The 26,284-nt window shown below is 39.9% G+C and overlaps 7 protein-coding genes across 12 annotated transcripts; 3 read left to right on the top strand and 4 right to left on the bottom strand.

Moving 5' to 3' along the window:
- Window positions 1–1,073: 1,073 nt before the first annotated feature.
- On the top strand, window positions 1,074–4,452 carry LOC140775882 (probable pectin methylesterase CGR2). 5 transcript variants are annotated; one of them, XR_012106821.1, is made up of 8 exons: window positions 1,074–1,283; window positions 1,454–1,633; window positions 1,732–1,771; window positions 1,908–1,949; window positions 2,428–2,802; window positions 3,223–3,278; window positions 3,778–3,889; window positions 4,041–4,177. XR_012106821.1 is itself a non-coding variant. In XM_073119363.1 (7 exons), the coding sequence occupies exons 2-7, from the start codon at window positions 1,511–1,513 to the stop codon at window positions 4,185–4,187; spliced, it is 780 nt and encodes a 259-aa protein (XP_072975464.1). In that variant the 5' UTR covers window positions 1,077–1,283; window positions 1,454–1,510; the 3' UTR covers window positions 4,188–4,452. The 5 variants fall into 5 exon arrangements, 3 of the variants coding, with proteins under 3 accessions (XP_072975464.1, XP_072975463.1, XP_072975462.1); XR_012106820.1 differs by having other exon boundaries at window positions 3,766–3,889; XM_073119363.1 differs by lacking the exon at window positions 3,778–3,889 and having other exon boundaries at window positions 1,077–1,283; window positions 2,431–2,802; window positions 4,041–4,452.
- A 1,027-nt stretch (window positions 4,453–5,479) lies between these two features.
- LOC140776727 (uncharacterized) lies at window positions 5,480–9,479 on the top strand. 2 transcript variants are annotated; one of them, XM_073120548.1, is made up of 16 exons: window positions 5,480–5,594; window positions 5,733–5,817; window positions 5,906–5,943; window positions 6,266–6,355; window positions 6,426–6,479; window positions 6,585–6,662; window positions 6,747–6,815; window positions 6,882–7,034; window positions 7,123–7,249; window positions 7,760–7,800; window positions 7,889–7,978; window positions 8,059–8,163; window positions 8,261–8,434; window positions 8,875–8,984; window positions 9,078–9,164; window positions 9,315–9,479. In XM_073120548.1, the coding sequence occupies exons 1-15, from the start codon at window positions 5,490–5,492 to the stop codon at window positions 9,148–9,150; spliced, it is 1,392 nt and encodes a 463-aa protein (XP_072976649.1). In that variant the 5' UTR covers window positions 5,480–5,489; the 3' UTR covers window positions 9,151–9,164; window positions 9,315–9,479. The 2 variants fall into 2 exon arrangements, with proteins under 2 accessions (XP_072976649.1, XP_072976648.1); XM_073120547.1 differs by having other exon boundaries at window positions 9,078–9,479.
- Window positions 9,480–9,726: 247 nt separating this feature from the next.
- Window positions 9,727–12,442, top strand: LOC140776726 (uncharacterized). Its single transcript, XM_073120545.1, has 2 exons — window positions 9,727–9,904; window positions 10,412–12,442. Exons 1-2 carry the CDS (start codon window positions 9,823–9,825, stop codon window positions 11,764–11,766), a joined length of 1,437 nt encoding a protein of 478 aa, XP_072976646.1. The 5' UTR covers window positions 9,727–9,822; the 3' UTR covers window positions 11,767–12,442.
- Window positions 12,443–12,642: 200 nt separating this feature from the next.
- On the bottom strand, window positions 12,643–16,264 carry LOC140776729 (serine/threonine-protein phosphatase PP1). Its single transcript, XM_073120550.1, has 4 exons — window positions 15,806–16,264; window positions 14,118–14,677; window positions 13,818–14,043; window positions 12,643–13,231 (listed from the first exon to the last, which is right to left on the bottom strand). The coding sequence occupies exons 1-3, from the start codon at window positions 15,981–15,983 to the stop codon at window positions 13,852–13,854; spliced, it is 930 nt and encodes a 309-aa protein (XP_072976651.1). The 5' UTR covers window positions 15,984–16,264; the 3' UTR covers window positions 12,643–13,231; window positions 13,818–13,851.
- A 513-nt stretch (window positions 16,265–16,777) lies between these two features.
- Window positions 16,778–20,771, bottom strand: LOC140776693 (uncharacterized). Its single transcript, XM_073120502.1, has 7 exons — window positions 20,350–20,771; window positions 20,000–20,176; window positions 19,738–19,887; window positions 17,780–17,881; window positions 17,639–17,709; window positions 17,477–17,544; window positions 16,778–17,242 (listed from the first exon to the last, which is right to left on the bottom strand). The coding sequence occupies exons 1-7, from the start codon at window positions 20,560–20,562 to the stop codon at window positions 17,001–17,003; spliced, it is 1,023 nt and encodes a 340-aa protein (XP_072976603.1). The 5' UTR covers window positions 20,563–20,771; the 3' UTR covers window positions 16,778–17,000.
- A 507-nt stretch (window positions 20,772–21,278) lies between these two features.
- Window positions 21,279–23,886, bottom strand: LOC140776694 (ras-related protein Rab11C). The gene is made up of 3 exons (XM_073120503.1): window positions 23,685–23,886; window positions 23,382–23,570; window positions 21,279–21,915 (listed from the first exon to the last, which is right to left on the bottom strand). The coding sequence occupies exons 2-3, from the start codon at window positions 23,544–23,546 to the stop codon at window positions 21,433–21,435; spliced, it is 648 nt and encodes a 215-aa protein (XP_072976604.1). The 5' UTR covers window positions 23,547–23,570; window positions 23,685–23,886; the 3' UTR covers window positions 21,279–21,432.
- A 782-nt stretch (window positions 23,887–24,668) lies between these two features.
- LOC140776695 (uncharacterized) lies at window positions 24,669–25,355 on the bottom strand. The gene is made up of 2 exons (XM_073120504.1): window positions 24,998–25,355; window positions 24,669–24,876 (listed from the first exon to the last, which is right to left on the bottom strand). The coding sequence occupies exons 1-2, from the start codon at window positions 25,323–25,325 to the stop codon at window positions 24,860–24,862; spliced, it is 345 nt and encodes a 114-aa protein (XP_072976605.1). The 5' UTR covers window positions 25,326–25,355; the 3' UTR covers window positions 24,669–24,859.
- Between the last annotated feature and the right edge of the window lie 929 nt (window positions 25,356–26,284).

Here is a 26,284-nt window from a genome sequence, read left to right as displayed (position 1 = left end):
ATGAGCTGCTAATAGATTAAATGTTCCGGAAACACCTCAAAGCACACACGTGCTGCGGATTATGCAAGCGAAACAGAATAAGCTATATGCCTATACAGGCTGTTGTCTGTTGATTGATGTAAATACATACCCCGTGATAATAAAGAATTATTCGCGGACGCAAGTCAAACAAAAGCTGGCACCTTTTCTCGGGTGCGAGTGCATTAATTAACACATAAATTTCACCTATTAATTCTCAAGGAATTGTCTAAACAGGTCATCCCCCTGCACGACCAAAATCTGTGTGTTTCATCAAAGTTGGTAGACCGATAACAAGGGAACGGCTACAATTTAACTGAATGCAGACTAAAATTATATATATATATAAATAATAGCGTCAAGTAAGTAATAAAAGAACCAAATATTCATATAAAGAAATAAAAACTAGATGGAACAACTCAATTGAAAGAGGATCGCTTACAATAGACCCAACACGTACCACAAACCAGTAAAGCATTGTAATATAGCAACAAAACCCACTACAAGAGAACCCTACAAGCATAGAGTCCCACAAGACATTCCACTTGCAAAATTGGTCACCATTCCATTGCAGGGATACAAAGCAAATGGTGGAGGGTCACAACCCATTGGGTTCGACACCAAAACTTTGCATCTGGTTGAACAAGGAGAACACTAGAAATTCGGGTTGTGAATAAGCACCAATGGAATGGTGGCAGACAATTCAATTATTCAAACGGGTATAATTATTTCTCGGAAAACCTTTGGAGTGCCGCCAACATCAAGGGATGAGTCCGATCGACGATAAAGAAGAGTTATCTAGTTACCGGATCGACGCCCTCCGGCTCCCAGTCATGTGGAGGCGGAGGTTGACGAGGGCCCACAAGTTGGCAAACCAATTGATACACTTGACCGTTCGTACTATGTGAATTAGTATTCCTAATTCTTTATTAATCCCAGCAAGGCGCAAGCAACACTTGAGATCGCGATGTATTTAATTTATTATATTTATTGATTGCAAAAAATTAAAAGGAAAAAAAAAAAGGGGGAAGAAGAAGGAACATAAATCAGGTCCTCCAAATGAAGATCATACGGTCGCAAACCATTTATTTCATTTATCTTTAAAGTAGAGCAATAAATACTATACCAGATCGGACAGCGTACTGAGCGACTGCTACTCTCTCTCTCCCTCCCTCTCTCTCCCACTCGGCTTAGATCGGGGGAAGGATAGTTGCCGTTGCCGCTGCCGCTGCCGCTGCCGCGCTATTTTGTATCTTTAATTCGTGGTATTCTTCTACCCTATCCCCCAATTCCGCACTCTCAATTTCTAATGTCATAGTGCAAGATTCATACATCGGTAGATCGATGCTTAGTTCATTCTATTTGTTCGCAATTTTTTTCTCCTCTACCCACACTTTTTGCATCTTCTTATGTAAATTTTATACGAGGGTTGCAGATTGTTACAACCTCAACTAGTCTCCGTGATCTCATTTATTGTGAGGATTGCAGAAGCATGGCGAGAAGAGTAGTTAATCCCAATCGACGCTTGGTCGACAGCGGAAGCATTCCGATCGGCGGATCTCTACATCAGAAGTCACGGTCGTCGCCGCTACTATCGATCGGACTGGTTGTTCTGGTGGGAATCCTCACTTGTGTCTGTTTCTTTCCATTTTGGGAAATTAGAGACCATCGACAATTCCAGTACTCATTGATTTGGTTCTTGTGAAATCTCAGGTTGCTTTTCTACTCATCGGCTACTCGTACAAAGGCGTAGGTCAGTGCTATTCATGTTTTTTTTTCATGATCTGAGAGATAACAAGTACCTTTTGAATCACACTTTGCAAACAAGTATTTATTTCCCCTCATTTATAGACTATTTATTAATTCTGTTAACATATCGGGCCTATCAGGTGGATTTGACGGCAGCAAAGAAGCTATAAGAATCAGTGAAGGTAGACATCCCGGCCTTCAATTACTAAATTTAGTTATATGACATTCTTTATCATCGTCAAATGGTTTTGGCACATAATTTAGTGGTTGCCGACTGACCTCTAAATGTGATATCACTCCTTATTTGCTATCGGGAGCTCTTATCTTATACTACTGCTCAAAAGTCAAACTTTGAAAGCATATTTTACTTCCCAATGTTGCACTACCTTCTGAATGTCATTTTCATTTGAGTAGCCACACTGCTGTACTTTTGTCGCTATTTTGCTAGTTATGACTACATTCTGTTCTTTGAACCTCCCTGATATTGTGATATATTTCTACTATCTTTAATGGTCTAGAATGTAAATGAGAGATATCATTCTTGTTCGCAGGATATAATACCCTTTATTATGACTTTATAAATGTGATGCTATACCTTCTATTTATCAGAATCTCATAGAGTTGTGACTGATAGATTGACTCCATTAATTTTTATCACAGCAGGTGTTTCTTGCACATCAGAAGTTCTACAAGCAATACCTATTCTTAAGAAAACTTATGGAGACACCATGCAAAAAGTTCTGCATGTAGGCCCAGATACCTGCACAGTGGTTTCGAAGTTGTTGAAGGAAGATGATACAGAAGTCTGGGGCATAGAACCTTATGAACTTGAGGACACAGATAGTAGCTGCAAGAGCCTTGTGCGCAAGGGCTTTGTGCGTCTAGCTGACATTAAGTTTTCTCTACCATACAGGCGAAAATCTTTTAACCTTGTCATAGTATCAGATGCACTGGATTATTTATCTCCCAAGTACCTTAACAAAACCCTTCCAGATTTGGCGAGGGTGTCAACAGATGGGCTTGTTATTTTTGCTGGTATGCTTACAACCCTTTGAATTTCTATTTATATTCTTATTCTGTAGTTCCAAACTCAATCTGCAGGTGTTTTAGTGTATTAAACAATCATGTCTGACATACTTTTTGGATATGGAACTAAGAATAAGTTAAAAGATGGTCATTACAATTTGTAAGTAGATACCATAATACACTATTCAATTTTAGGTGTCTTAGATAGCTCTAATTCATGGAAAAGCTGAGATAGATCTTCAAATTTAATGTCTTTCCATATGACTATTAGAAGCACATTTTCCCGCAGAACATGTTGCATTTTCTAAATGATTGTTCTTCAAATACAATTCTTAATATTTTCAATTTGTTCATGTACAGTAGTGTACAGTACAATAAGAAAGAGTTTATCTTCTTCAGTCTTATCATCTCCTTCCACTTCATTACCAGGTTATCCAGGTCAGCAAAGGTCCAAGATTTCTGAGCTATCAAAATTTGGAAGACCGGTATGCCCCGCAGCACAACTGTTTATTCTTTACTTTGCAGTTAGTAATTTCTAGCCACTTGGAATATATATTGTTGTTCTTGACAGTTTTATATTTATCTATATTGTTCAACTCTACATAAGGGTTTAGTGGAATGCTGGTTTCCTAAATCTTCTGGCATCTATGACTTGTATGCTTGCCTTTTGAGAATGTTATCTTTATCTATTACGTTATGTTGTATAAGATTTAGGCAATTTATCATTCTTAAATTCATAAATATCTTTGTTAAATGTGTCAACCATCACTTTTCACTTCTTGGTGCCTCAGTCAAATGTCATGTTTCGTTTAACAAAGTGATCTTAATTTTCTTTATGGTTACGTCATACTTCAACACTGCTCCATTTATCAAGGAATCAGTAAATCCAAGAAGTTTCTACTAAATTGATTGTACCATGCAGTTAGGCATTGTGATTAATTTGGTATTTACTAACCGTCACCAATCTAAAAGAATTTTCAACAGGATATTGCACTCAACTTGATATCTTTGGAGTAGCTGTACTCCAGTTTGAAGCAAAGCAATTGGCTTCTAGTCTCTCATACCAATCTGACTGTTCTTCTAGGGATCTGATCTTGTATGTTAGATTTACATCGTGCTTGTTCTCCCTCTCTTTTTTTGGGATTAGATAATCCACTAACTTTATCAAAATGGCTTCTTTAATCATTTTGTTTTATTATGTCTATGGAATTGCTTTAGCTTTTGATTTTCCTGGCATTCGTCTGTAGGCAAAATTAAGGAGCTCATCGTGGTGGATAAGATACTTTGTTCAGACTGGTTTGGAAGAGAATGAAGCTGCATCTAAGAAGTTTGAGCAGGCTTTAAGCAAGATATCTTACAAACCAAGCTGCCAAGTTTTCCATCTTAGTTCCTAGCATATTCTAATGATTGGGTTTCCCATATAACAAGTCAGTTATGTTGGTCCTTGTCTGTAACTTCTCATATTGAGTGCTTATAACTGTTCTGTGGAAGTGAAGTTTGCTCCACTTGCTCTCATTTACTTCTCTCTTTGGAGGAATTTAGTTAATTATTGCTCAAATGTACATGAAGAAGCTACGATTAGCTTCATTTTTTGTAAGATTTTGTGGAACCACATTTATTTTCATTATCTTGTATAAGCAACACTTTTGGTTTTGTTTATTCATATCTAGGTTTTGTTATCTGAATTCAATTGTGTTCAGGTGCTGCCATTGCTGTCTCATTTCCCATTAAAATCATGAAAATTTTCAAGCATTACTATCGGTGTGAACTTCAACATTTTTCTTGCAATTCTCTATAAAAACTAGCTCCGATCTAGTCTGTCTCATGAACCGTTGAAAGATGTGCAGGTATAAATGAAAAGAAATGAAATGCAGGGCTACAGGTAAGCAAAATAATGGTAACTGTTCTAATATATTGATTTGAAACTTTCATTTGTAATCATTGCTGAATAGTTGGCTGTTCTTTTCTTTCTTGGTTGCATTCCTTGTCCCCTTTTTGTTGAGAAATGTAGATCGATTATCAATCACTGGTTGATACTTGGTAGACAAAAACAAGAAATGATCACATATCTCCACAGAAGATAAAGATTGTAATAGTCATTTATTCACTTGTATGTATACTCCTCTTTTCGCAATAATTGAAGACAGGCATAGTTGGATATCGTCAACAAGGAGGCAAGCCAAGTAAGGAAGAGTTGGTATTGAGCAGCTGCAGGTGGGTGGCATTCAGGATCGCATCTAGGCAGTATGCCCAGCACTCTTTACTGCGTCTTGAAGCATGGGCTGCCTGCAAGGATGGTACAACAGCATTTTATTTGAAAACAAGATACCAAATCACTAATAGAATCCTGGGAATCATGATTGTATACATGAGCTTTTCTGGTAGATTATTCGTACTTCTGATTGCAACTCTTTATTTGCTCAGGATTGAATCATGTTTGTGATATGTTTTAACGTGGGTGGGTTAATTAAATCCACAAGCTGGCAGTCGTAAAGTTGAGCTTAAATGCTCAATATTTACCCCATCATTAACAAATTTTGTTGGATAAGATCATTAGAACTACTAAATTAGGTTGGGTTTGAGCCGATGGGCTGGTTCGAGAACTAAAGCCCAAATCGTAGTTGGTGGGCATCGTATTTGGTGGGCCCAATGCGCCCAATGCCATTGTTGTTCCAGAGCCGGATAAGTTCACTTCGATGCCCCTGCGGAACGACGCATCCCATATTCGCCGTGAAAGTGTGAAATTCCCTTCCCTCCACCCTGCCATGGAAGCTGACCACGCATCCCGAGGCCGAAGGACGGTATGATCCCTCCCTCTCTCGTCCTCCATCCTCTGTATTAGAACTCTCCCCATCTCTTCTATCTTACCGTAGACCTGTAGATCTGCGATTCCGATCTCGCTTACTTCTACCGTAAATTTTTCTCAATTTTTCTCTCAGTTGGAGGAGATTCGCCAAAAGAGGGCGGCCGAGAGGATACACAAAGTGTCTTCCGGATCCGATTTGGAATCTTCCAATCAATACAGTGAGTATCTTTTCTTTTTGTTAGTTTTGAGCGAATAATAACAATATCTTTTATTATGATAAACTTTATTTTCCTTTTTATTTTGCAGGTAATTACAAATCGGAAAGTCGTTATGGAGCGCCCGAGGTTAGAGTTTCTCCATAGACAATATTATTTTTGAACTTGTACATTAGGAGTTTGTTCTGATTGCCGATAATTTTAGATCATTTTATCGTCTAGGATTATGGATAATTTTTTCCCATTGTGTAGTTATACTTATAATTTCATGCATATTAATGGAAATAAGGGTTTCTGTCAAGAAAAAATAAAGGCCTAAAAAGGTGGAAAGGTAACAGATGAATTGAACCTAAAGAAAGGGCAACGCTCTTAAAAAGCTTTCGTTATATTGAAACCATATCACTGTTTGGAAGGAGCTAGTTAACAAGAATAATCAAAATTTTACTTGCAGAGAGATTCTAATGCACTTCTGGATCGAGTTAAAGAGCTTGAAGGTAAAAATGCGGAACTGGAAAGAGAAAACCAGAGGTTATTGTCAAAAGTAAGCGCTACGATACTACTTTTTAATGTGAAGAATTTTGGACAATGAAACTTATGAGAGTTGTTTCTAGCTCGAGGAAAGGGAAGTTGAGAAGGACTCGTTGGTCAAGCTTTTAAATGATCTGGTAAAGAGAGCACCTTCCTTCACACTACCTTGCGCTGCATAACATGTATGTATTTTTGTTTTTTTCTTTAATGTCTTGCTCTTTCATTTGAGTTGTGAATCTCAGGAACACAATGCTATGCCCTCCTTGAGGAAATCTTTGAGGGACATTTCATTAGAAAAGGATGCAGCAGTTATTGCTAAGGTGGCGAACAATTTATCTGTATATTGCAATTATTCTTTGTTAATAAAATTTATTGACACTTTCACATCTTAATGTTCTATGTAGGAGGATGCTTTATCACAACTTCGGACCATTAGGAAACGGCTAAAGGAGGCAGAAGAGGAGCAATACAGAGTATGTTTTATTCTTACATTATTTCACATTACAATCACTACACAGTTCTGACATTATAATTGACAGGCAGAAGAGGATGCTGCAGCCTTGAGAGCAGAACTAAATTTGGTACAGCAACAAATGACGGGTAATTCTTTTGGTGGCAACCCCTTTGGGAGCTCAAATGAGCATACTCTTGCCATGGAAAAGGAAATACTGGATTTACAAAGTCAGCTAAAGGTAAACATCAACTGTAGCTCTTTCTAGCCATATTGCTTTGATATGTTGGTTTTCCATAAGATTTGTCATTTTGTATCGCCAACTATAGGAAGTGGCACAGTTTAGACGAAACGAGCAACACAAACTAGCAGAAGAACAACTTCGCTCTTCTTCCCTATTGGCTGAAAAGCAAGAGTTGGAGGACAGACTTGCCGCTTTGGCCAAAATAGCCTCAGGTATGGATGAACTATGAAGTACTCTACTGAGATTTATAAAGACTTCAATTAAGAGGGAGTTATTTTATATAATCCAACCTTTAGAAGCAAAGAATGACAAATAATTGATTAGATAGCTACTGTTGTATGATGTACCATGTTATGTATTTTGGCCTTTTCAATGTTTTTCATGGAGATGGAACCATAATTTATATGTGAGACATAAATGAGAGTCCAAGACTTAAAAATATAAAGGTGCAGATAAGAATGCTAATCCGGAATAGTATGAAAAGTAGGGGAGGCAAGAGAAAATAAGTGTTGGAGTTTAACCATTTGAAATCAAAGAGGTGCAATAAACTACTTGAGACCTTGAGACTTGATAAAAGAATATGTTGATAACATGAAGGAATGTGTAAGTTAGTGTGAAGCCAGATGGAAATATTGTTGATATCAGCTCATGTTCTTTTTGTCCAATTAGATGGAATATCATCTGAGATTGATTTCAGAATGATTTCCTTTTATGTAATGCAGAAGAAGCTTCTAATGTTGCTGCGCGCAAGGCATTTTCAGTGGTAAAGCTTAATAGTTTTATTGCCCATGGCCTCCCTGTAGTCGTCTTTCCCATGTACTAATCATGTACTGCTCTATCATGTTTGGCAGCAAGATAAAGAGAAACTTGAAAAGCAGTTGCATGATATGGCTTTAATGGTTGAGAGACTAGAGGGTAGTCGTCAAAAGCTGCTAATGGAGGTACGCCTTCGTTGCTTATTCTTTTTAATAAAAAACAAGTAGCCAGATGGTGGCTAAATATCAATATGATCAACTGGCAGGTTGATTCACAATCATCAGAGATAGAAAGGCTGTTTGAGGAGAACTCAAATTTGTATACTTCATATCAAGATGCTACGGCAGTTGCCATGCAGTGGGAAAGCCAGGTAGAGTCACGATTCTTCGGTAGCAGTTTACAAGTTTTTATTTGTTTACCTTTCCTCTTTGATGTTATATCCCTTGTTTTGATGATAAAACTTACAGGTCAAGAATTGTTTGAAGCAAAATGAGGAGCTCCGTTGCCAGTTAGATAGACTAAGATCTGAACAAGCAAATCTTTTCAATGTAAGAGATAGCAATTTAAAGGTTCTGGGGCAAAAGGAGAATGGAAGTATGTCTGATGCACCAGAATTGGCAGCTGAAAAGGTGTTCCTGAGGGTCAGTATTTGTAACTAAGGGAAGTAGGCATAATTAGGACATAAATTATTGAAAGGAATATCATTCTGTCCTTTACATGTGTGTGTCTCATTAAACTAAGAAATTAGTGGTTGTTTAGTTGGCAGGTTCATTAGGTAAAATGTTTGCAGCAGTAGATCCATTTATGAACATTAGAATATTTATTTTTTATTTATGACGTGTAAAACTATCACTCTTCCTTCCTTTTATAAGCCACGGCCCTCCTTCCAGCACCTTGTAACCATTCAGAGTGGGGGACTGCAATAAGATTTGTTAACTGCTCTGAGCAAGCCACCTCTTTTATGGTCTGATTTGCATGTGTGCTTTCAGCATCCTGATAATGCACTTTCTATATTTACCATAATATAGGCCGATTACGTTGGATCTACATCATTCTTTTGTTTCCTGATTCTGCTTTTCAGGATCAACTCATCAAAGAACAAAGCAGATCTGAGGGACTGGCGGCTGAGGTTATGAAGCTTTCGGCTGAACTTAGACGTGCAGTCCGATCATACAATAATCTGTCACACCTGTAAAAAATTTCCTCTAGCTTTCATGCTGTTTCTTTTTTCTTTAATCAGGAGAATATAAATTTTTTTTTCTCTCTCTCTCTCTCCTTTTGCAGCTACAAACCAGTGCTAAGAAACATAGAGAACAGCCTAATGACAATGAAACAAGAAACTTATGCCACAGTCTAGTGATAATGTCCGAGGTACAAGTACAGCTTTATTCCATTATTTTTCCGTTATTGACGATCGAGGCATACTACTTTTGGACAATAACCAAAGTTTGCAATGTAAGTACGTATCTGCTCATGATATGTACTTCTGTAGCAGTCTGAAGTCTGTGAACTGTTTGACAGGTTAATAGCTGGGAGATAGCAGTTTCTCAAAAGAATTTTTTTCTTGTACTCAATTGATTTGGCTGAGACAACATTCTTAAATTATCAGTTTGTGATCGCCAGCAATTCAAGTTGATCTAAATTTTGAACCATTTTCTACTGATAGTGATGTACTTGCTGAGAAAATTTACTGTTGCATTTGTTATTAATAGAATGTGTATCCTATCCCATCATGTTAAGATATTGGAAAGAAAAGAAAATTTCATTCTTATTTATGAAATATGTTATCTGTTCTCTATGCTCTTTTAGTGCTGCAGACTTCAAATACGAAACATTGTATCTTTAAAACTGAGTTCTTTCCTTTCCCTAGTAGGATTAATTCTCTCTAGTGTCTCATCCTTATTTCTAATTATTTGATCGGAAGACGAAGTCTTGTATGATAGAGGTCTTACTGTACCTCCTACAAAATCGGCAAGCCTGCTCCCCATAGTGAAAGAGAAAGAAACAGAATTCATGAAGCTGGTCAGATATGGTGTTTATTTTGCCACGGACTTGTATGAAGACCGAGGATCATTCGTTTGGAAGCAGGTGGTTTTTATTTTCTGTAGGAGGTATGTTATTTTTATCTGTCAATTTTCCTAGGCATTCTTGAATTGATTTTACTTCTCAGATTTCATTGTGATACTTATTACCCCTTAAGGATTCTACTTCTGATTCTGGAATAATAACTTGCGTTTGATTAGAATATAGTATACAGCACTTCAAATACCATTTATACCCTCAGTCATCATCTCAACAGCGAGAAAATTACTTTCTATAGGGGGCTTAAGGGGGTCAATATCTAAAATTACCATTCTCTATCATCTGGTGGTATTAGTTTGGTGACGTACCTTTTCCCCTAAATTTTCTTGGAAGGAAATTATGGTACCTTCTTTTCATGCCGACAGACAGTTATAGTGGTTAGCAGATTGACTATCAAGTAGTTTGTTAGCAATTGCATGTCAAGTAAATTTGCTCTTGTTTCGAGTAAGAAGAGATATATAGGATAATTAAGGAGATAAAAAACTACTAATGTCCCATGCATTAACTTAAAATTTCTACGTCTCTTCACATCACAGGGGTACGTGCACCGCTACTTACACAGAAAGGAGAAAGACTAACGCGACTTTTTGCAAGTACAGTAAAAGTAAAGATTACAACTACTCCGCCAGCTTCTTCACATAAGGTGGTGGTGGTGGATAGTGCATTGGAGGTGATGGTGACTCGTACGGCGGCAGCTTCCCATGCTCCGGTGGAAATGGCTTGTGCTGTGGTGGCGGTTTCTTGTGGGAAGGTGGCCCATACTGAGGTGGTGGGTGTTTGTATCCAGGAGAAGGTTTTTTATGGGAAGGTGGTGGAGGTGGAGGTTTTATGTGGGGTGGCGGCCCATACTGCGGCGGAGAGGGTGGTGGGTGCCTGTAACCAGGAGAAGGCTTCTTATGAGAGGGCGGTGGACATTCTTGAGGTGGAGGCTTCTTGTGCGAAGGTGGCGGCCCATACTTTGGTGGTGATGGTGGCGCTCGCGGTGGCGGCGGTTGTTTGTAGCCAGGAGAAGGTTTCTTGTGGGACGGTGGTGGGCATTCTTGAGGTGGAGGTACTCGCTTGGGTGGTGGGTGTTTGTAACCGGGAGAAGGCTTCTTGTGAGTGGGCGGAGCTCCATGTTTTGGTGGAGATGGCGGTCCGTACTGTGGTGGCAATGGCGGCTTCTGTCTTGGTGGGGGTGCTCCCTGTGGTGGTGGCTGTTTGTAGCCAGGGGAAGGTTTCTTATGAGCGGGTGGTGGACATTCCCGAGGTGGAGATGGGGGTCCATAATGTGGTGGTGGGTGTTTGTAGCCTGGAGAAGGCTTCTCGTGAGAGGGTGGTGGCAATGGCGGCCCGTACTGTGGTGGTGGGTGTTTGTAGCCAGGAGAAGGCTTCCTGTGAAAGGGTGGTGGAGCGCCTCGCTGAGGTGGTGGCAATGGCGGCCCATATTGTGGTGGCGGGTGTTTATAGCCAGGAGAAGGCTTCTTATGAGAGGGTGGCGGAACGCCATGCTTCGGTGATGGTGGTGGGTGTTTGTAGCCTGGAGAAGGCTTCCTGTGAGAGGGTGGGGGAGATGGGGGCCCATATTGTGGTGGTGGGTGTTTGTAACCAGGGGAAGGTTTCTTGCGGGAGGGTGGTGGTGATGGCTGCCCATATTGCGGTGGTGGTGGGTGTTTGTGCTCGGGAGAAGGCTTTTTGCGGGGCGGCGGTGGATATTCCACAGGTGGAGGCTTCTTATGGGCGGGTGGGGATGGCTGCCCATACTGAGGTGGGGATGGAGGTGCTTGTTGTGGCGGCGGCTGTCTGTAGCCAGGAGAAGGTTTCTTTTGCTGCGGCGTTGGTGGACACTCTACAGGCGGTGGAGCTGGCTGCCCATACTGTGGTGGCAGCTTATCATGCTGTGGTTGTATAGTTGATGCATTGGCTTGATGAGCTACGTGATTGGAGATTACCTCCTCACCTGCCAAAGAAGCGTGCGTGCCCTTGCATAACACTGCAATCGCTAGTAGCCAAAGCCCTGCTTCTAAGCCTTGCCTTCTCATATCGCCACCCGACTGACCTAGTATAATGGTTCTCTCCCTCGTTGGGGTTGTTTGGAGGGGTTTAAATAAGATGGTATTAGTTACATGTGATGTGATGAGGAAGCAGGACAGGCAGGAGTCAGCTTGATTGTGTCCTTTTGACTCCATTTGGGTGGAAATTGGATGATATCAGCAACAGGCATCCATATGTTGCGATAGAAACCCGGCATGCATGACACATAAGCAGCAGCACGGCTGGGATTGCTGACGAGTGTTGAGTTGAGCACCCTTGTTGATGAATTTCGTGCTAGGAGTTATTACGGAGGAGGAAAGGGGGGCACGGGTGTGGGAGGGTTCATTACGACCTGTGACTCCCTAGCCTAGTTATTTGAACTATCGGATCGAATGCTGTGTTATACGGGGGCAACATGGGAACTCGAGCTCAAGACTGTTAATAACTTCTTTATGGCCGATGGATCTGCTTTCGCACAATTCACGTAGAACTAACCACGCGTTTAGCTTTATGCTTATTTTCTGATCGGCTTAACAGGAGGATCTGGATAATATTGCACAACTAATAGACGAATACGTGTGAGCTAGGCTGAGGCCACCTTCCTTGGTTTACTCTCTCCGACGGGGCAATTTTTACGCTTGGATTCAGATGCAACGTGCAGCTCATGTAGCATGTAAGCTATTATCACGAGATAATTAGACGAAATGGAAAGCTTTTGGAAGCTTAACTTGGAACACTTAGGAATGAATAGATAACACAGCTACCAGGCTCAAGAATAAAAAAGACTATTCTGGAATGTAATCACGCTTCGGGCATTCTGTAGGCGTGAGCTATTTCTCTAGTTACGTTGGGAGATGGAGGATGCACATTTGTACCTACGAAGCCATAGAAATTGCACTTCTCATGAAGCTTTGATATAATAGGGAGCTGGAGCGGAGCAAACGTGGCATCTCCATGCTGACGCTGTGTGAACCTTCCAGAAGAATTTCCATTAATCCAGCAAATGAATCCACTTGCTCGCTGGCCACATCGATTTTACTAAACTTGATGCGATGAATATTTCCCTGAAGACTTTAAAAACATCTGCTTTCAAAATTACTTAGGACTGGACAAACTCCAGGGAAGAGATTCAACCTAAACTAGTCAGGCTACTCAGCCTTTCCTGATCAATTTATGTACGATTGCAGCTTGATTTCACGCAAATGAACGAAGAAAATTCTCGGCACTTGCTGTATAGATTAAGTTACAGAGAGACTGCCAAGAGATTACTTGGCTCGTCTCTAATAGCACCGAATGCTTCTTGAGTTCTCTTCTCACAGGTCAAGAGGCTTGCGTCGTCATGCCTTCAAATGGAAAATTGAACATGCAACATAGAAAGGAAAAAACATGCTATATTATGCAACACAAAAGGAAAATACACAAACAAAAATAATTCTATTATAAGAAAAACTAGATACATTAATAGCCCTTACCTGATTACGTGATTTACTTTCATCTACTGACAAGTCCACTATAGGCCAGCCAGACAAGTTTAATAAGGCCGATTCACTACTGTTAAGTGGAAGTACAAATTATGGATTCCATATTAGCAAAAGGTTGCAATCTTTATTCTTTCACAACATTTCAGTTCTTGACCTATATAGATGGTCCAAATAGCTCCTACAGACTTAATTTTCCTAATTTTACACAAAATCCGATTGCTGATCACAAGTTGAACAATGATATTGTAAGGGAAGCAATTGAATTCCTCAATAATATTAACAGCTATAGAAGAAGGCTTGTATAGGTACTTAAGGAGAATAATTCTGAGCAAAGGGATCGTAAGACATTCTAACATAGTATAATGGTATGGCTGCTCATTATCTACTTCATAATTAATTTACACTATCAAATAAGTGGGAAAGAAGAATGAGATTGGCAACAACTGACCTTAGTAACACTATAAGCAAATATGGCTGCACAATCATTCCATTTTTGTTGACATGATGAACTTTGTCCTTTTCTCAGCAGGTTTGAGAATTTGAAAAGAGCACATTAAAGTCTCATCCACACTCATCATTGCACCAGAATTATCAAATTCACCACAGTAATTTGGGGCTGAAAATATGGTGACGAGTTGTCTTTCCGCAAAGAATTCATAGCCATCTTCAACAACCTGGACATTGCAAGGAACTCAATATGCAAACATGAACAAATAAGTGAACAGCATAATCTAACTTAAAAAAAAACCTGGTGGGCGCGACAGATGAGATCCAGGTCATGCTTTAACAGGAATTCAGAAACCTCGTCTGAACCAAAGGTGTATGAAACGCCTCTATCATTCATTCCCCAACCTTGAAAGTCTCTACTAGGATCTGACCAAAGTAAGTCACATAGTAAACCAGTATCTGGTACATCAGTTGGACGAGTTAAACTTCTTATTTGATCCAGGTTTGACAGATCAGGAGAAAGACCACCATGCATGCATAATATCTTGTCATCAATTAGAGCAGCTACAGGGAGACAGTTAAAACAGTCAGTAAAAACTTTCCACAGTGTCACGTTAAACCTGCGCTTGCATTCATCGTAAAATCCATATATCCTGTTTATAGAGGCACATTCATGATTTCCTCTCAGAAGAAAAAAATTCTCTGGGTACTTGATTTTGTATGCAAGAAGAAGGCATATTGTCTCCAAGCTTTGCTTTCCTCGATCCACATAATCACCTAGAAATAAATAATTTGCCTCTGGAGGAAAACGTCCATATTCAAATAGCCTCAAAAGATCACTGTACTGGCCGTGGATATCACCTGAAAGTTCATGTAAGGGACAATGATTTTAAGAAGAAAAATAGCAGGTATCAATAAAGAGAAAAATAAAACTTTATCATGAGCTCAACTACACATAAAATAAACCAATCAAAGAGTGGACAATAAGGAAATAATGATGCATAGTGATAAGCTCCATAAAATTCTTTTCATTTGATTTTATTTAAAAAAGTGATCATTTTAAGGAAGTATCACTTCCAAAACCCCTACATTTATCAAAAGCTAAATACCTAACCTTCAAAGAAGAAAAAAAAGAAAAAGAATAAGTCTGAAAAGGCCATACTGTCAATAATTCAAAGCTGCAGAATTTGATGGAGAAAAGGTGGATAGAGACTTCTACAGGGTAATGTCAGTCATGTAGTCTTCCAGAGAAAATGTAAAGCAAACGAGAACTAAACAAATGTAAATCCTAATGTCAGTTCATTTGGATCATGGTATATACATCTTCAAGTTGTTCCTACCTCAACTTGGGATATTCACACAGATAGCAACAACAAACAGCATCAGTAGTATCGTTCACAGAAAACATCATATCTTTCCAGCTCTCTAATTCAGGAATATTATAATCGTTAAATCAGATCATTTGCGGGTCAAGTGAATGATTTAACTTCTACAACACTAAACGAGGAGAGTAACTCAAGAATGCAGGTCGCTTAGTGAAGCTAGAATTCAGGCAGAATCATTTGTGTTGATGGCATCACTAGACTATTCAAATTTAGTAAACTTTACACAAACTACAAAACAGCGCCAAGCCTATCATAAGCAAATTACTACATCTCGATACAGCAACACTCCAACCATATCAAAATATCTACAGCGCCTAGTTGGCTCAGAGAATTACAGGATGACAACGAACAGAAGTTTTCCTCCCCCCGCCCCCCCCCCCCCCCAAAAAAACTTCAGTACAAAATCCCCCCGTTCTAAATACCCTAAACTTTTCGCAAGATAGAAATATCTAATCGTTATCAAACATGTTGAACTTAGCATTCTTCTTCTTGTAACAATAAACACAGCAACCAATCCGAGAAAGAAAGAAAGAAACAGACCAAATAAGTTCAGGAAGCGAAATAAGAAGAGAGGCAGAGAGAGATAGAGAGAGAGAGATCTGACCACATATCTTGATAGGGGCTTCGAGTTCCAAGAGAGTGGGCTGACTTAGGAAGATCTCGCGGGAGACGACGCATAGCTTTCGGATCTCCGACTCCGAGAGCTGGACTTGTTTCCCCGGCCTCGTCTTCCTGACGTCAAGCAGCCGCCGGATGATGTCGTCGAGCAAATCCGGAACCATCACCGTATCACTCGATCGATCCGCTCCTTATTCCCGCCAAGGACGAAGCAAAACCCTAAAAAGAAAAATGAGAGAAAGAGAGTATACCTGCCCTTATCTCCCTTCAAATTTGGGAGGAGAGCATAAAGCCGGATAATTTCTCTACTAGGGAATAGGAACAGGAATACGGGGGTTGGGCATAGCTGATAGAAGAAAAGAGGAGGATATAAATAGTGAGAGAGAGCGGAGGACTGCAACTCCAATGCGGCGGAGGCGCCGAAATGCGCTCCACTCGCTCTCATTCTTTGTGACTTGTGACTGTTTGCTGACGTGGACACTGTCGGGAACAACGAAAAATAATTCCTCTCTTGGATTTGAACGCCGATATTTGGCGGATACGACTCGTAGCCGTCCGATTAAGATAAAGCCGAATGAGCTACTGTAGCTAAGCAAGACCTTTTTTAAAATATATATATATATATATTTATTTATTTTTTATTTTTTCTTCTTAAAACTAGGATGAATAAAGGTAGATGTAGATGGAGATGGAGATTGAGATTGAGATAAGATACAAAATTCTAATGTTTGCTATCCAAAAATGAGAAACTTGCCCATATACTCTGATTCTTCAAAATAACATATTTATCCAATATTTGTGTCAACCAGGACAAGGAGTGGTAATTTGCTTTAAATTATTACTCGTAAAAAAGGTTAGATTATCTCGAATAGATGAAGAAGCACTTCCTTCCGCAGCCTTCATTATTTAACATGGAATCTAAGCACTGAGGTGTTGAAAGGTAAAATGACAGTTAATATTGTGAAACAGAAAGATTGGATCACGTACGACTGTCAAAGGCATTTTGATACACTTTGAGAACTGAGATCCAATATTATATCTACACAGGTATAAGCAAAGATTTTTCCTCGGCGACAACCATCAGACTGTTCTTCTTCTACCTTATTAATAAAATCAGCCTCACGTGTTGGTAGAAATGGTTCAGGAACAAAATTGTGGTGAATAAAAGGAGAATCTGGGCACTAGCTATCAGCCAGTTTGTCAGAGAGGAAGGACTTGAGTGCCTCGAAGGTCATGAAAACAATGCCCACACTGGGTACAACTTTGTAGTACTCGGGCAAGATGCCTCTGTACAAGCCTTTGAAGCCTTCAGTGCGAACTATGTATCCAAATGTTCCCACAAGACCCGAGTTGTAGACGCGTGCCCTTCCAGCCACCCCTTCCAACTGCATTCGTCTTCTCACAAGGTCTAGTGGAAATGTAGCTGCAACATCACAGCGGCCAGTCAACATGAAAGATGCTCCATAGTATAGTAGACAATTACATATAAAACCAGCTAGAAACATGAGTATCTCAAATAGCAATATCTGCCTTGTTTCGTAGAAATAAGTCAAATAAACATTAAGACCATCATCCGCTAGCACGAAAATAGTTTTTTAGCTCTCTTTATAGTAGTATTAGAGTATAGCTCTTATTTATGAAGTCCTAGGTAATATACCTGTTGATGATGCAATGCCAGAGATACTTCCGCAAGCCAAGCTATTAAAGACACCAGAATCATTTGGCCTGTTGTGAAAAGGAAAACACACACGTTGAAACCAATTGCGTGCTGGGATAATTATCACCTCGTTTAAGTTCCAATTTTAAAGCAAACAATCACCTTTGTATTTGCCAATAGGACTTTAAAGTTTCATAAACAGAGAAGCTGATTGCTAAACTAGGACCAACTCCCTGCAATTCACAATAGTTAACAAATATCAAATCCTGACCACAACCCATTAAATCAAATGAATGAGCTTACCAGCAATGTGGCTCCAAGACCCTTGTATAACCCTCTCACACCCTCATCTCTGCATATAGTATAAAGAGCATGTGATGTGCCTCTGTAATACATTGTTTTTGTCTGCAAAATTTTGAGAAGAAAGTTCATTAACATCCTGTAACAATCCAGCTACAAGGTGAAGACTCGCATAAAACAAGTATCCACCAAAACTTTGGTGAAAACATGGCTTGCAGCCTGCAACAGTACATAACCAGGGCTTTTCCACATAATCTTGCACTTCTTATTCCCCAGGTAAGTAAGGATAATGCTCATGTAATGCATAAAGGTAAACGTTAACCAAATTTAGAAAGTATTTCATAAAAGACAGTTGCATATAAAACCCAAGTACCCAGTTCCTTTCATGTGCCTAGTCTTTGATTTAAAATCATATATAGCTAACAGAAAAAACAAAGATAATAAAATTCACTTACAATTATCCAGACTAAGGAAGAAGCACTTGTTTCAGCATTAGCTCAAACGGATTGAACAAGTAGTTGTCGTCAACCCGCAAGAGTCAATATCTGCACACAGTAGCAGGGAGGTAAGTGTCACTGCATGCGCCTTAACAGCAACTCCCTGGCAAGAAACATGCAAAGTTACATGCTTCATGCTGCCCAGCACAGGGAAGCGTATTGAAGACAAATCCTGTTAGAGTTTCCAGAGAGAAAGATAGCTAGGGGGCCCACATGCAGCTTACACCAACCAAAAGAAATCCAGTGTCCTGAGGGAGGAGGAGGAGGAGGAGGAGGAGGAGGAGGAGAGAGAGAGAGAGAGAGATGGTGGTCTGGTGGACATGATTGAGGGAAAGATTATATACTTGTCAGGATTGTAAAGAGAAAGGTAAGTTATTGTCCTGATAAACTCCACTTTCCAGATCATCATCAGGACTTGACCTGATTTTGTTAGCTTACACTATTGGATCCAATTGGAGTGGATAAAGGCAAACAGCTCTACTACCAGGTTGAATGTACTTGATCCATTTAACCTTAAAAAAAATTTTGCCTCAAAATCCAAATACATCGTGAAGGTCATCACCAATTCCAACAGAGAACTGAGACTAGGATAAAAGGAAAAGCAAAATAGGCACATGGAAGCCAGATGAAGTAGGCAACTGCCGGCACTAGTATGTACTGTGAATTGACCTGCTTCTTCTATGGACACAAAATGTGCTGCATGGCACCCAAATGCTGGGAGGAACTTAAATTGTTGCATAATAAACTGTTGAGAAGGTCATTTTGGTTTCCTTTGATAGCAGACAATAAAACATCACATAATATAAAGGTTGATAAGCTCCCACAAGATGGGATTATATGGATTTAAGGATTTTAAATGGTTCCAGATTAATACAGCAAGTATAAGGTGCTTTAGTATGATGAGTAGGCTTAGCCAGGCAAAGGGAAATAGAAGATAGTAAACTAGCACTATCTCAACTCCTTCAAGCTCACTCCAGTATGGAGAGCAGCACGCCATATATCCATTCACATTCATAAATAACCTGCTAGTTATTCCTTTGTCCTAATAATAGCATAGATTAAAAGGAGACATCACATATATATGGTACTAAAGAAACTAATATGATTAATGCACAGAATGCAGTTGACATGATACTTTATGTGAAATGCATGCCCTAACTTGTATAGTCTTAATATCGAGCCTCAGAATACATTATAAAGCTAAAGCAACAAGCCAAGTGAAGTAAAATTAATCAGTCTTCCTTTAGCCATTTTCAAAAAAGTCAGGACTCCTCCTCTTGAGAAATTATGCTCACAAACTCAGACACAGGTGACATTTCCAAATGAATCATCCATCAACAAAAATCACCTCTAAAGAACACCTGGGAAAAAAAGGCATCCATCTCTAGCAAAATATCACTAACGAAAACCAAAGTAATAGATGATCCACATACAACTTATTTAGCATATAGATTGTGAGATTACCTGAGCTGCAAGGCGTGTCCTTAATAGGTCCAATGGGTAAGTAACGGATGCAGCTGTTACTCCTGCCAAACCTCCACCTGCCAGCCTTACAAATACATCTGCACTGGCATATTCTCCATGTCTATCTAGACCAGGGATCATTTGTAGTAACTGCATGAGAAAATATCAAACAAAATCAATTCAAAAATAATCCTGACAATATGCCCAACATATCGTTTGGCTTGAAAAATTATGCATCCTCCAAGAAACATTAGCAACTTACATGTTTGTACCGCTCATACGCATAAAAACTAATAGAGGAATATGGAAGACGATGTGCAATTGTCACAAGATTTCCCTTCCAAAATGCTCGAAACCCCTCTTCATAGACAATCCGGGAAGCCTCACGCCATATTGTAGTCTTTCGCAAAGTAGCGACATCAGTGTGCATGCCTTGCACCTAAAGAAGCAAGATTTCATCAGATCAAGCATAACAAAAAGGGGGGAAAGATAAAGAGACCTCTTAGTAATCCATTACTAAATTGATGAGAAACCTAATCCAAACTAAATCCCAATCATACCACATAAAAAGGTTGCATAGCATACTAGATATTGATTAAAGCGACATGATACCTGGAAGAGGATGGTGATGCGAGCCAGAGGAGCGGTGCAGGTTTTACTGAAAGCTCCGGCGACTCCTCCGGCGAGGAGATGCGTCACCGTACCAATCTGCTGTTGGTGATGAAGCTTGCGATGTTGAAGGTGAGTGGAGTACGGGTTGCCGGAGGAGAGGGACCTTTGAGCTCCGCCCTCCACCACCATCCCTATCCTAGCCTCCGTCTGCATCTCTTGTCCTCACTTCTCCCTATAACGATCGAACGAGTACCAGAAATCTAGGATCGATCCGCTCCAGTATCCATGGAAACCGTAAGGCGCCAATAGAAACCCTAGGAAATATTGTCTGAGCTTCCGCTATCTTTTTAAAGATCACATGACGAAGGAGAGGGAGCCTTCGACGAGAACGATTCCCGAAGAAGTCTGAGTCGTTGGATCTGATCATAGCTATTGAGTTCGAGCGACAGCTTAACGTGATGTTACGGAGAAAACCGGACACATCAAAACCAACGGCGGGAGAAAAACCCACGTGACATTGAGGTGGGATTTTACTCTCAGTCTCTTCTTCCATTCGCTGAGTGGGGCGCGTGGCTCCTCTAAGCTGTTTCCTGTTCGTCCAGTGTCAACAAAGGTTTTCTTTAAAACTAAGGCAACCAATTGGGAATAAATAGAGTTTTTGGCCCATGTCTTCATATATTAATGCTAAAGGTCACCAAGGCAAGAAGAATATATTATCTCCTAACAGTTAATGGAAGCTGCGAGGCAAGTCTTAGATGTAGCGAGATACAAGTTGATTCAACTATGTAAGTGTCTTTCACTGGCAAACAGTTCACAGGAATTAATGATGTTTACAAGCATGCATTAAGTATTTGTTCCCTATCCTATGGGAATCATACTCATTACCATGCTCTGTTAAATCATTAACATTTGGCACTACACAGTCTGTCTATTAATGAATTAAAAAGCTTCATTCAAAAGAGTAATCTTACAGTCATCAAATCCAGAAATACTCGACAGTAGAAGACTAGTTTACAGATCATTTGGGTTGACTGTGGGTTCCCTCTGATAGTTTTATCTTGCAAACTGAAAGAAATTGGTAGTCTAAGTAGAACAACAACCCTTTGCTGATCCAGCAGAATTAGCCACATTGATTGTTGTTCCTTGGCTAGGCCGGGCAGCTGCGCCTGCTGCTTCTTGGGCAGCAAGTGCTTTCTTGCTTACTATGTGGTAAATTTCCGTGAGTATAGTTTGAAAAGCCTTCTCAATGTTGACTGCTTCCAGTGCAGAGGTCTCCAAGAATGACAATCCTTCCTTCTCAGCCAATAACTGGGCTTCATCCTCTGAAACAGCTCTTAAATGTTTTAAATCAGACTTGTTGCCAGCCATCATAATGACAATGTTGGAATCTGCATGATCTCGAAGTTCACGAAGCCATCTTTGAACATTGTCGAAGGTTTGTTTCTTTGTTATGTCATAGACTAGGAATGCTCCCAAAGCACCCCTGTAATAAGCACTTGTGATGGCACGGTACCTCTCCTGACCAGCAGTATCCCATATCTGTGCCTTGATTGTCTTCCCTTCTATCTGTTTAACAAAAGTTGCAAGTGCTGTGAAAATTGGAAACCTATATCACTTTATTCTCATGAGCAAGTAAAAAGATATTGAACATATTTGAAGTTTATTTTCCAATTAAGAGGGATCGTAGGGGATGGGAATGAGTGAACCCATTATTATTATCATTCACGATATGTTGATAAAATAGACCAATTCTCTAGACAAATGGAGATGTAACAAAACTAAAAATCAATATCAAGATATATGTGACTTTAACAACTAAGTACCGTTTGACTGAACTTATATCCATTTTACATGCCTCATGCAAATCATGTACATTGCTCTTCATACATCAAATTGTCTATTTAGTTGATGGAGCAATTTGATCATGCATCACCTGCCCTGCACTACTTTTAAGATGAAATATAAATTGTTAATGCAAGGATCACACCTTAGAGAAAAGAACAGATATTTTAGGACAACCTTAAATCTTGAAGATAGCAAATAAGTTTCAAAAAAATCTAATAAGTTATTGCTATTACATGAATTGCATGGATGCAAACATAATGTCAACTAACAAAAGTTCAACAGACTTGACATATACCACACTACAGCAACATGCAAAAAATTTAAACCGGGAAGCTGATGATCCCCAGAGAGGCTGATAAATAAAAATGAAAATAGAAACACAAGAAGCAACTAAAACCCATAAGCTTAGTACCTTGGGTGAGTAATGGATGAACAGAAAGGCATCCCCAGTTCAAATATCTAAAGGTTCGCTGGTGAATGCATTTGTTCTCTCATTCACAGCTGAAACACCCTATGGTCTTGTGTGTATGTAAAGCTTCAACATCCTTTGGCAACTAGTAAGTTCTAAATGAATGTCTACAGTCTCACAAATCAATTCTAAATATTTATTTGTCATGAAAACTGGCACGGTGATTTATTTATTCCATGAAACATGATGTAGCACAGGTTACATACTGAATTCAGAAAACATATTTCACTAGCACAAGTAATGAACTCCCAGCCCTCACACACAGATAGGCACCAAGACAACATCCCCAGCAATGATAAGAGGTCTGATAGTGGATACATAAACACATCTGGATCGAGTTATCTAATTTATACAAGCGGCTTGTAGAGTGTACATCACAATTTCTGTTAGTTATTAGAAGTACATAGAAAAAGGTACAAAATAAAATGTAATAAGTAGAAGAGGAATGCAAAACTAACAGGCATACAGAAAAAAGAATACCGAGCACCTGACAGGGCATGGACCCTATATGTCACTTCAAATTATAGAAAGGAATATCATTTGATCTTAAATCAATATACATATAGAAACTAAAAAAAGGACACTTTATTATTGGAATGGCCTCAGCAATAAATATAATCATATAGTTGAGATTAATTGAAGAAGAAAGAAAAAGAGGCAAATGCCTAATGATTGGGAGAATCAGAGAGAAGATGAGAAATGAACAAAGAGGGATCACCTGAAGCGTCTTGGTGGCGAATTCGACGCCGATGGTGGATTTGGAGTCCAAAGAGAACTCGTTCTTCGTGAATCTCGACAGTATGTTGGATTTCCCGACTCCTGAATCACCGATCAACACGATCTTGAAGAGGTAATCGTACTCGCTGTCTAATCGGTGAGCCATCTCCACTCCTGCCTACTCTCCGATCTGATCCAGATCCAATCAACCAAAACCCCAAAAACCGGTCAAAAAAGAAAAATCAAAATCAAAATCAAACTACAAGATCGAATATTTTGGGACAGATCCGGGTTCAAGAGTTACCCTTTAGCAACGTGGTGTGAGATCCAATCGAAGAAATCTAGACAAGGGTCAGATTTCTCCAATTCGTTGGCGGAGGTCAAGAGGAGCTCAACCGATTCCCTCAGGCAACGGCGAAAGAACGAGGAAGAGGGATTCGAAATGTACGTATGAAGATCTTATCCTACGGATCGCATTCCAAAAGGCCAAAGTCTTTTTGCTTCTTTTTTTTCCCCTCTTTCTTTCTTAGTTGACTCAATTAATTACGTAGAGATGACCTGGCTGGAGGATTTGAGCCGTCCACGTTGTTGGGGGAGATGATTAAATTTTCATTTAGTACATAATTGTGCTATATAGGATTAAAGAAGATTAAATGCACTTACAATTAGGCATACATATTAGCTGGGAAACAAGTTGCTTTGTGGATTGGGGCCCATATACGATACATTGGGCATTTGGGTTACTACAATTTATTTATTGGCCTATGATATTATGGTCCTACTATTAGAAGATAAACAAGCATAATGTTTGTGTGGTATTTTATCTTTGCTAAAGTCCAATGAATGTAATGTCTGATGATATGATGCTTTCGGATGACTTTCTTGGGTCCCTCAATGATATGGATATCCATGAACCAAAAGAAAAAGGATGAGGAAAAGTGAAATTCCCACAAAGGAAGTTAGGAATGGACAAAGATATGTGCAACTTGAGCATTGAGCATCACCCTCAAATTGGAAAGCATATTAATTATATACTTCTCTGGCTGGTCAGATTGTTCGGCTGGAATGTTACGGATCCAAACGTCACACCATCATCGATCAAATTTAATGCCTTTTTTACTTGAGTAGTAACATAATGCGCTGGAGTTTTTTATTGGAAGATTAGGCGAACCATTCAGCCTCTTCTTTGTATTTTTGGTTTGGGATAAGATTATGGTATGATAAGCTAAACTGTTTATAAGTATTCGTTGGCTTTTGATGGCTATAGTAGTTGTATCGATCGATCGAATTCAGTCAGCAAACCAAGCTGGCTTTTAATTTATTCTTAAGCTTCATATCGATACAGTAGATATATACGTAAGTGTGGCTCGTAAAGAACATTTCCAGCAGCTAGCTTATTATTTATGTGCTACAGGAGCCACATATCATATATACTCGGCACATCATCAGCTCCGAACCTCTCATTCGCTTCTCTCCTCTTCAAGGCAAGGTATAACCTGAGAGCATACAAGAGCAGTAGTACTGCTATTAGAACACCACCCTTTTTTCAAACTGACCCCCCCCCACCCAAAAAAAAAAATTCTAACAGGGGATTAATACGAAGAACAAGAAACTGACCTCCACATTTGTAGCCCACGGGGCGGTCTGCGAGGTTGCAACGCTTGGGAATGGTTATGGCGATTTCCGGCTTGGTGCCGGCGCTCTTGGCAGTATCAGATAGCATAACAGCACAGAGGCAGCTTGGATTCTGGCCCAGGGTATGCACCTCCGAGCAGCACCTAGCCGAAACGTCGGCATTGGGGTCCTGCGACGCCGATGCGCACGGCGCAAGCCGCAGAGCAGCCCTATCCGCCGGAACTCTACCGCATTCTCCAGCTCCGTCAACGACTTCTGTTATGGCCATGCTTGCCACCACTATCAAAACCAGCAGGCTTAGAGACTTCATTGTAGCTAGCTATCTCCAAATTTCTTGCTCTATAATTATGTGCACCTGATGGGCTATATAAACTGGTAGAAAGCTCGATCATGGAAGGGAATTATTCATGGCACTAGATGATTGCCAGATCATGCTCCATAAAAAACTTAATGGAAGAAGCACTACATCGTTATTAGTTATTTGCAGTCCTTTTCTAAGTGGGTGCCTGCAGTTTGTTATTGCCATCTGCTATCCAAGAGGTGCACAATCTGAGCTTCTTCTGGACCACTCTGTTTCTGTACACAGCCTTCATTCTGACACCTCTCTGCAACACATACAAACGTTGCCGGAGATGCTCCTCTACTTGGTACTGTCTCCTTACGTGGGCTTCTATGTGGGCCAAAGCCTGTGCTTATTTTTTTGTTCGGTTGGTTTTATTTATTTGGGTCGGTGAGCCGTGCGAGTTGAATAACCTTTCCCTAGTCGGTACCAATTATGATGGGTAGGTGACAGCCAATAGGCTTGTGACATGTGACTTTGCCAACTGCAAATTATTCTTATTGCTCTTCCTCGTGCCATTGCCCATCCACAATTTTAGAGGTATCATTAAACTAGCTAGGCCGGGTTTGGGCCAGGTCTATTGGGCCAACCGAGTTGGGCATTATGTTCACCAGTTCGCTCATGAGTGGGCTAGGCTAGACTAGAATAGCCTAGCCCTTTATTGCCCACTATCCCGTGAAAGAGCGCGCTAGTGCCGGGCCGAGCTTAACAGGCGAGTTGAGCTTTATTGGGTTCATCTTCTCTGATTTCTCCAAATGGGTACACAATTATGGAAGAGCTATTACAAGTTTATAAGATTACAAACATGGAAAACGAGAATAAGCATACAAATCTATAAGATTAACCAAGATAAGGCCAACCAGAGGTGTTTTGGTCAAGCAACTAGGGTTGTTTTGGTCATATAATATATGTACCAAATCCCACACACA

Source organism: Typha angustifolia, chromosome 14 (assembly GCF_048772165.1).
Source record: "Typha angustifolia cultivar Huaian chromosome 14, ASM4877216v1, whole genome shotgun sequence".
NCBI classification, from domain to species: Eukaryota; Viridiplantae; Streptophyta; class Magnoliopsida; order Poales; family Typhaceae; genus Typha; species Typha angustifolia.
The sequence above is the reverse complement of the archived record's forward strand: the minus strand, read 5'-3'. Positions and strand labels throughout refer to the sequence as shown.

Excerpts from the sequence above, each read along its gene's own strand:
- LOC140775882 (XM_073119362.1), top strand. The coding sequence starts at position 1,511 with ATGGCGAGAAGAGTAGTTAATCCCAATCGACGCTTGGTCGACAGCGGA. Across the intron at positions 1,634-1,731 it reads CGATCGGACTGGTTGTTCTG|GTTGCTTTTCTACTCATCGG; the intron begins GTGGGAATCCTC and ends GTGAAATCTCAG. Across the intron at positions 3,279-4,040 it reads TATCAAAATTTGGAAGACCG|GCAAAATTAAGGAGCTCATC; the intron begins GTATGCCCCGCA and ends ATTCGTCTGTAG.
- LOC140776695 (XM_073120504.1), bottom strand. The coding sequence starts at position 25,325 with ATGAAGTCTCTAAGCCTGCTGGTTTTGATAGTGGTGGCAAGCATGGCC.
- LOC140776693 (XM_073120502.1), bottom strand. The coding sequence starts at position 20,562 with ATGCAGACGGAGGCTAGGATAGGGATGGTGGTGGAGGGCGGAGCTCAA. Across the intron at positions 17,882-19,737 it reads GGACACGCCTTGCAGCTCAG|ACAAAAACAATGTATTACAG; the intron begins GTAATCTCACAA and ends AAAATTTTGCAG. Across the intron at positions 17,545-17,638 it reads TCCTATTGGCAAATACAAAG|GCCAAATGATTCTGGTGTCT; the intron begins GTGATTGTTTGC and ends TTTTCACAACAG.
- LOC140776729 (XM_073120550.1), bottom strand. The coding sequence starts at position 15,983 with ATGGTTCCGGATTTGCTCGACGACATCATCCGGCGGCTGCTTGACGTC. Across the intron at positions 14,678-15,805 it reads AGCCCCTATCAAGATATGTG|GTGATATCCACGGCCAGTAC; the intron begins GTCAGATCTCTC and ends ATGAACTTTCAG. Across the intron at positions 14,044-14,117 it reads TCATCTGTCGCGCCCACCAG|GTTGTTGAAGATGGCTATGA; the intron begins GTTTTTTTTTAA and ends TGCAATGTCCAG.
- LOC140776694 (XM_073120503.1), bottom strand. The coding sequence starts at position 23,546 with ATGGCTCACCGATTAGACAGCGAGTACGATTACCTCTTCAAGATCGTG. Across the intron at positions 21,916-23,381 it reads TCGCCACCAAGACGCTTCAG|ATAGAAGGGAAGACAATCAA; the intron begins GTGATCCCTCTT and ends TTTGTTAAACAG.
- LOC140776727 (XM_073120548.1), top strand. The coding sequence starts at position 5,490 with ATGCCCCTGCGGAACGACGCATCCCATATTCGCCGTGAAAGTGTGAAA. Across the intron at positions 7,979-8,058 it reads GTCAAAAGCTGCTAATGGAG|GTTGATTCACAATCATCAGA; the intron begins GTACGCCTTCGT and ends ATCAACTGGCAG. Across the intron at positions 8,435-8,874 it reads CTGAAAAGGTGTTCCTGAGG|GATCAACTCATCAAAGAACA; the intron begins GTCAGTATTTGT and ends TCTGCTTTTCAG.
- LOC140776726 (XM_073120545.1), top strand. The coding sequence starts at position 9,823 with ATGGTGTTTATTTTGCCACGGACTTGTATGAAGACCGAGGATCATTCG. Across the intron at positions 9,905-10,411 it reads GTTTTTATTTTCTGTAGGAG|GGGTACGTGCACCGCTACTT; the intron begins GTATGTTATTTT and ends TTCACATCACAG.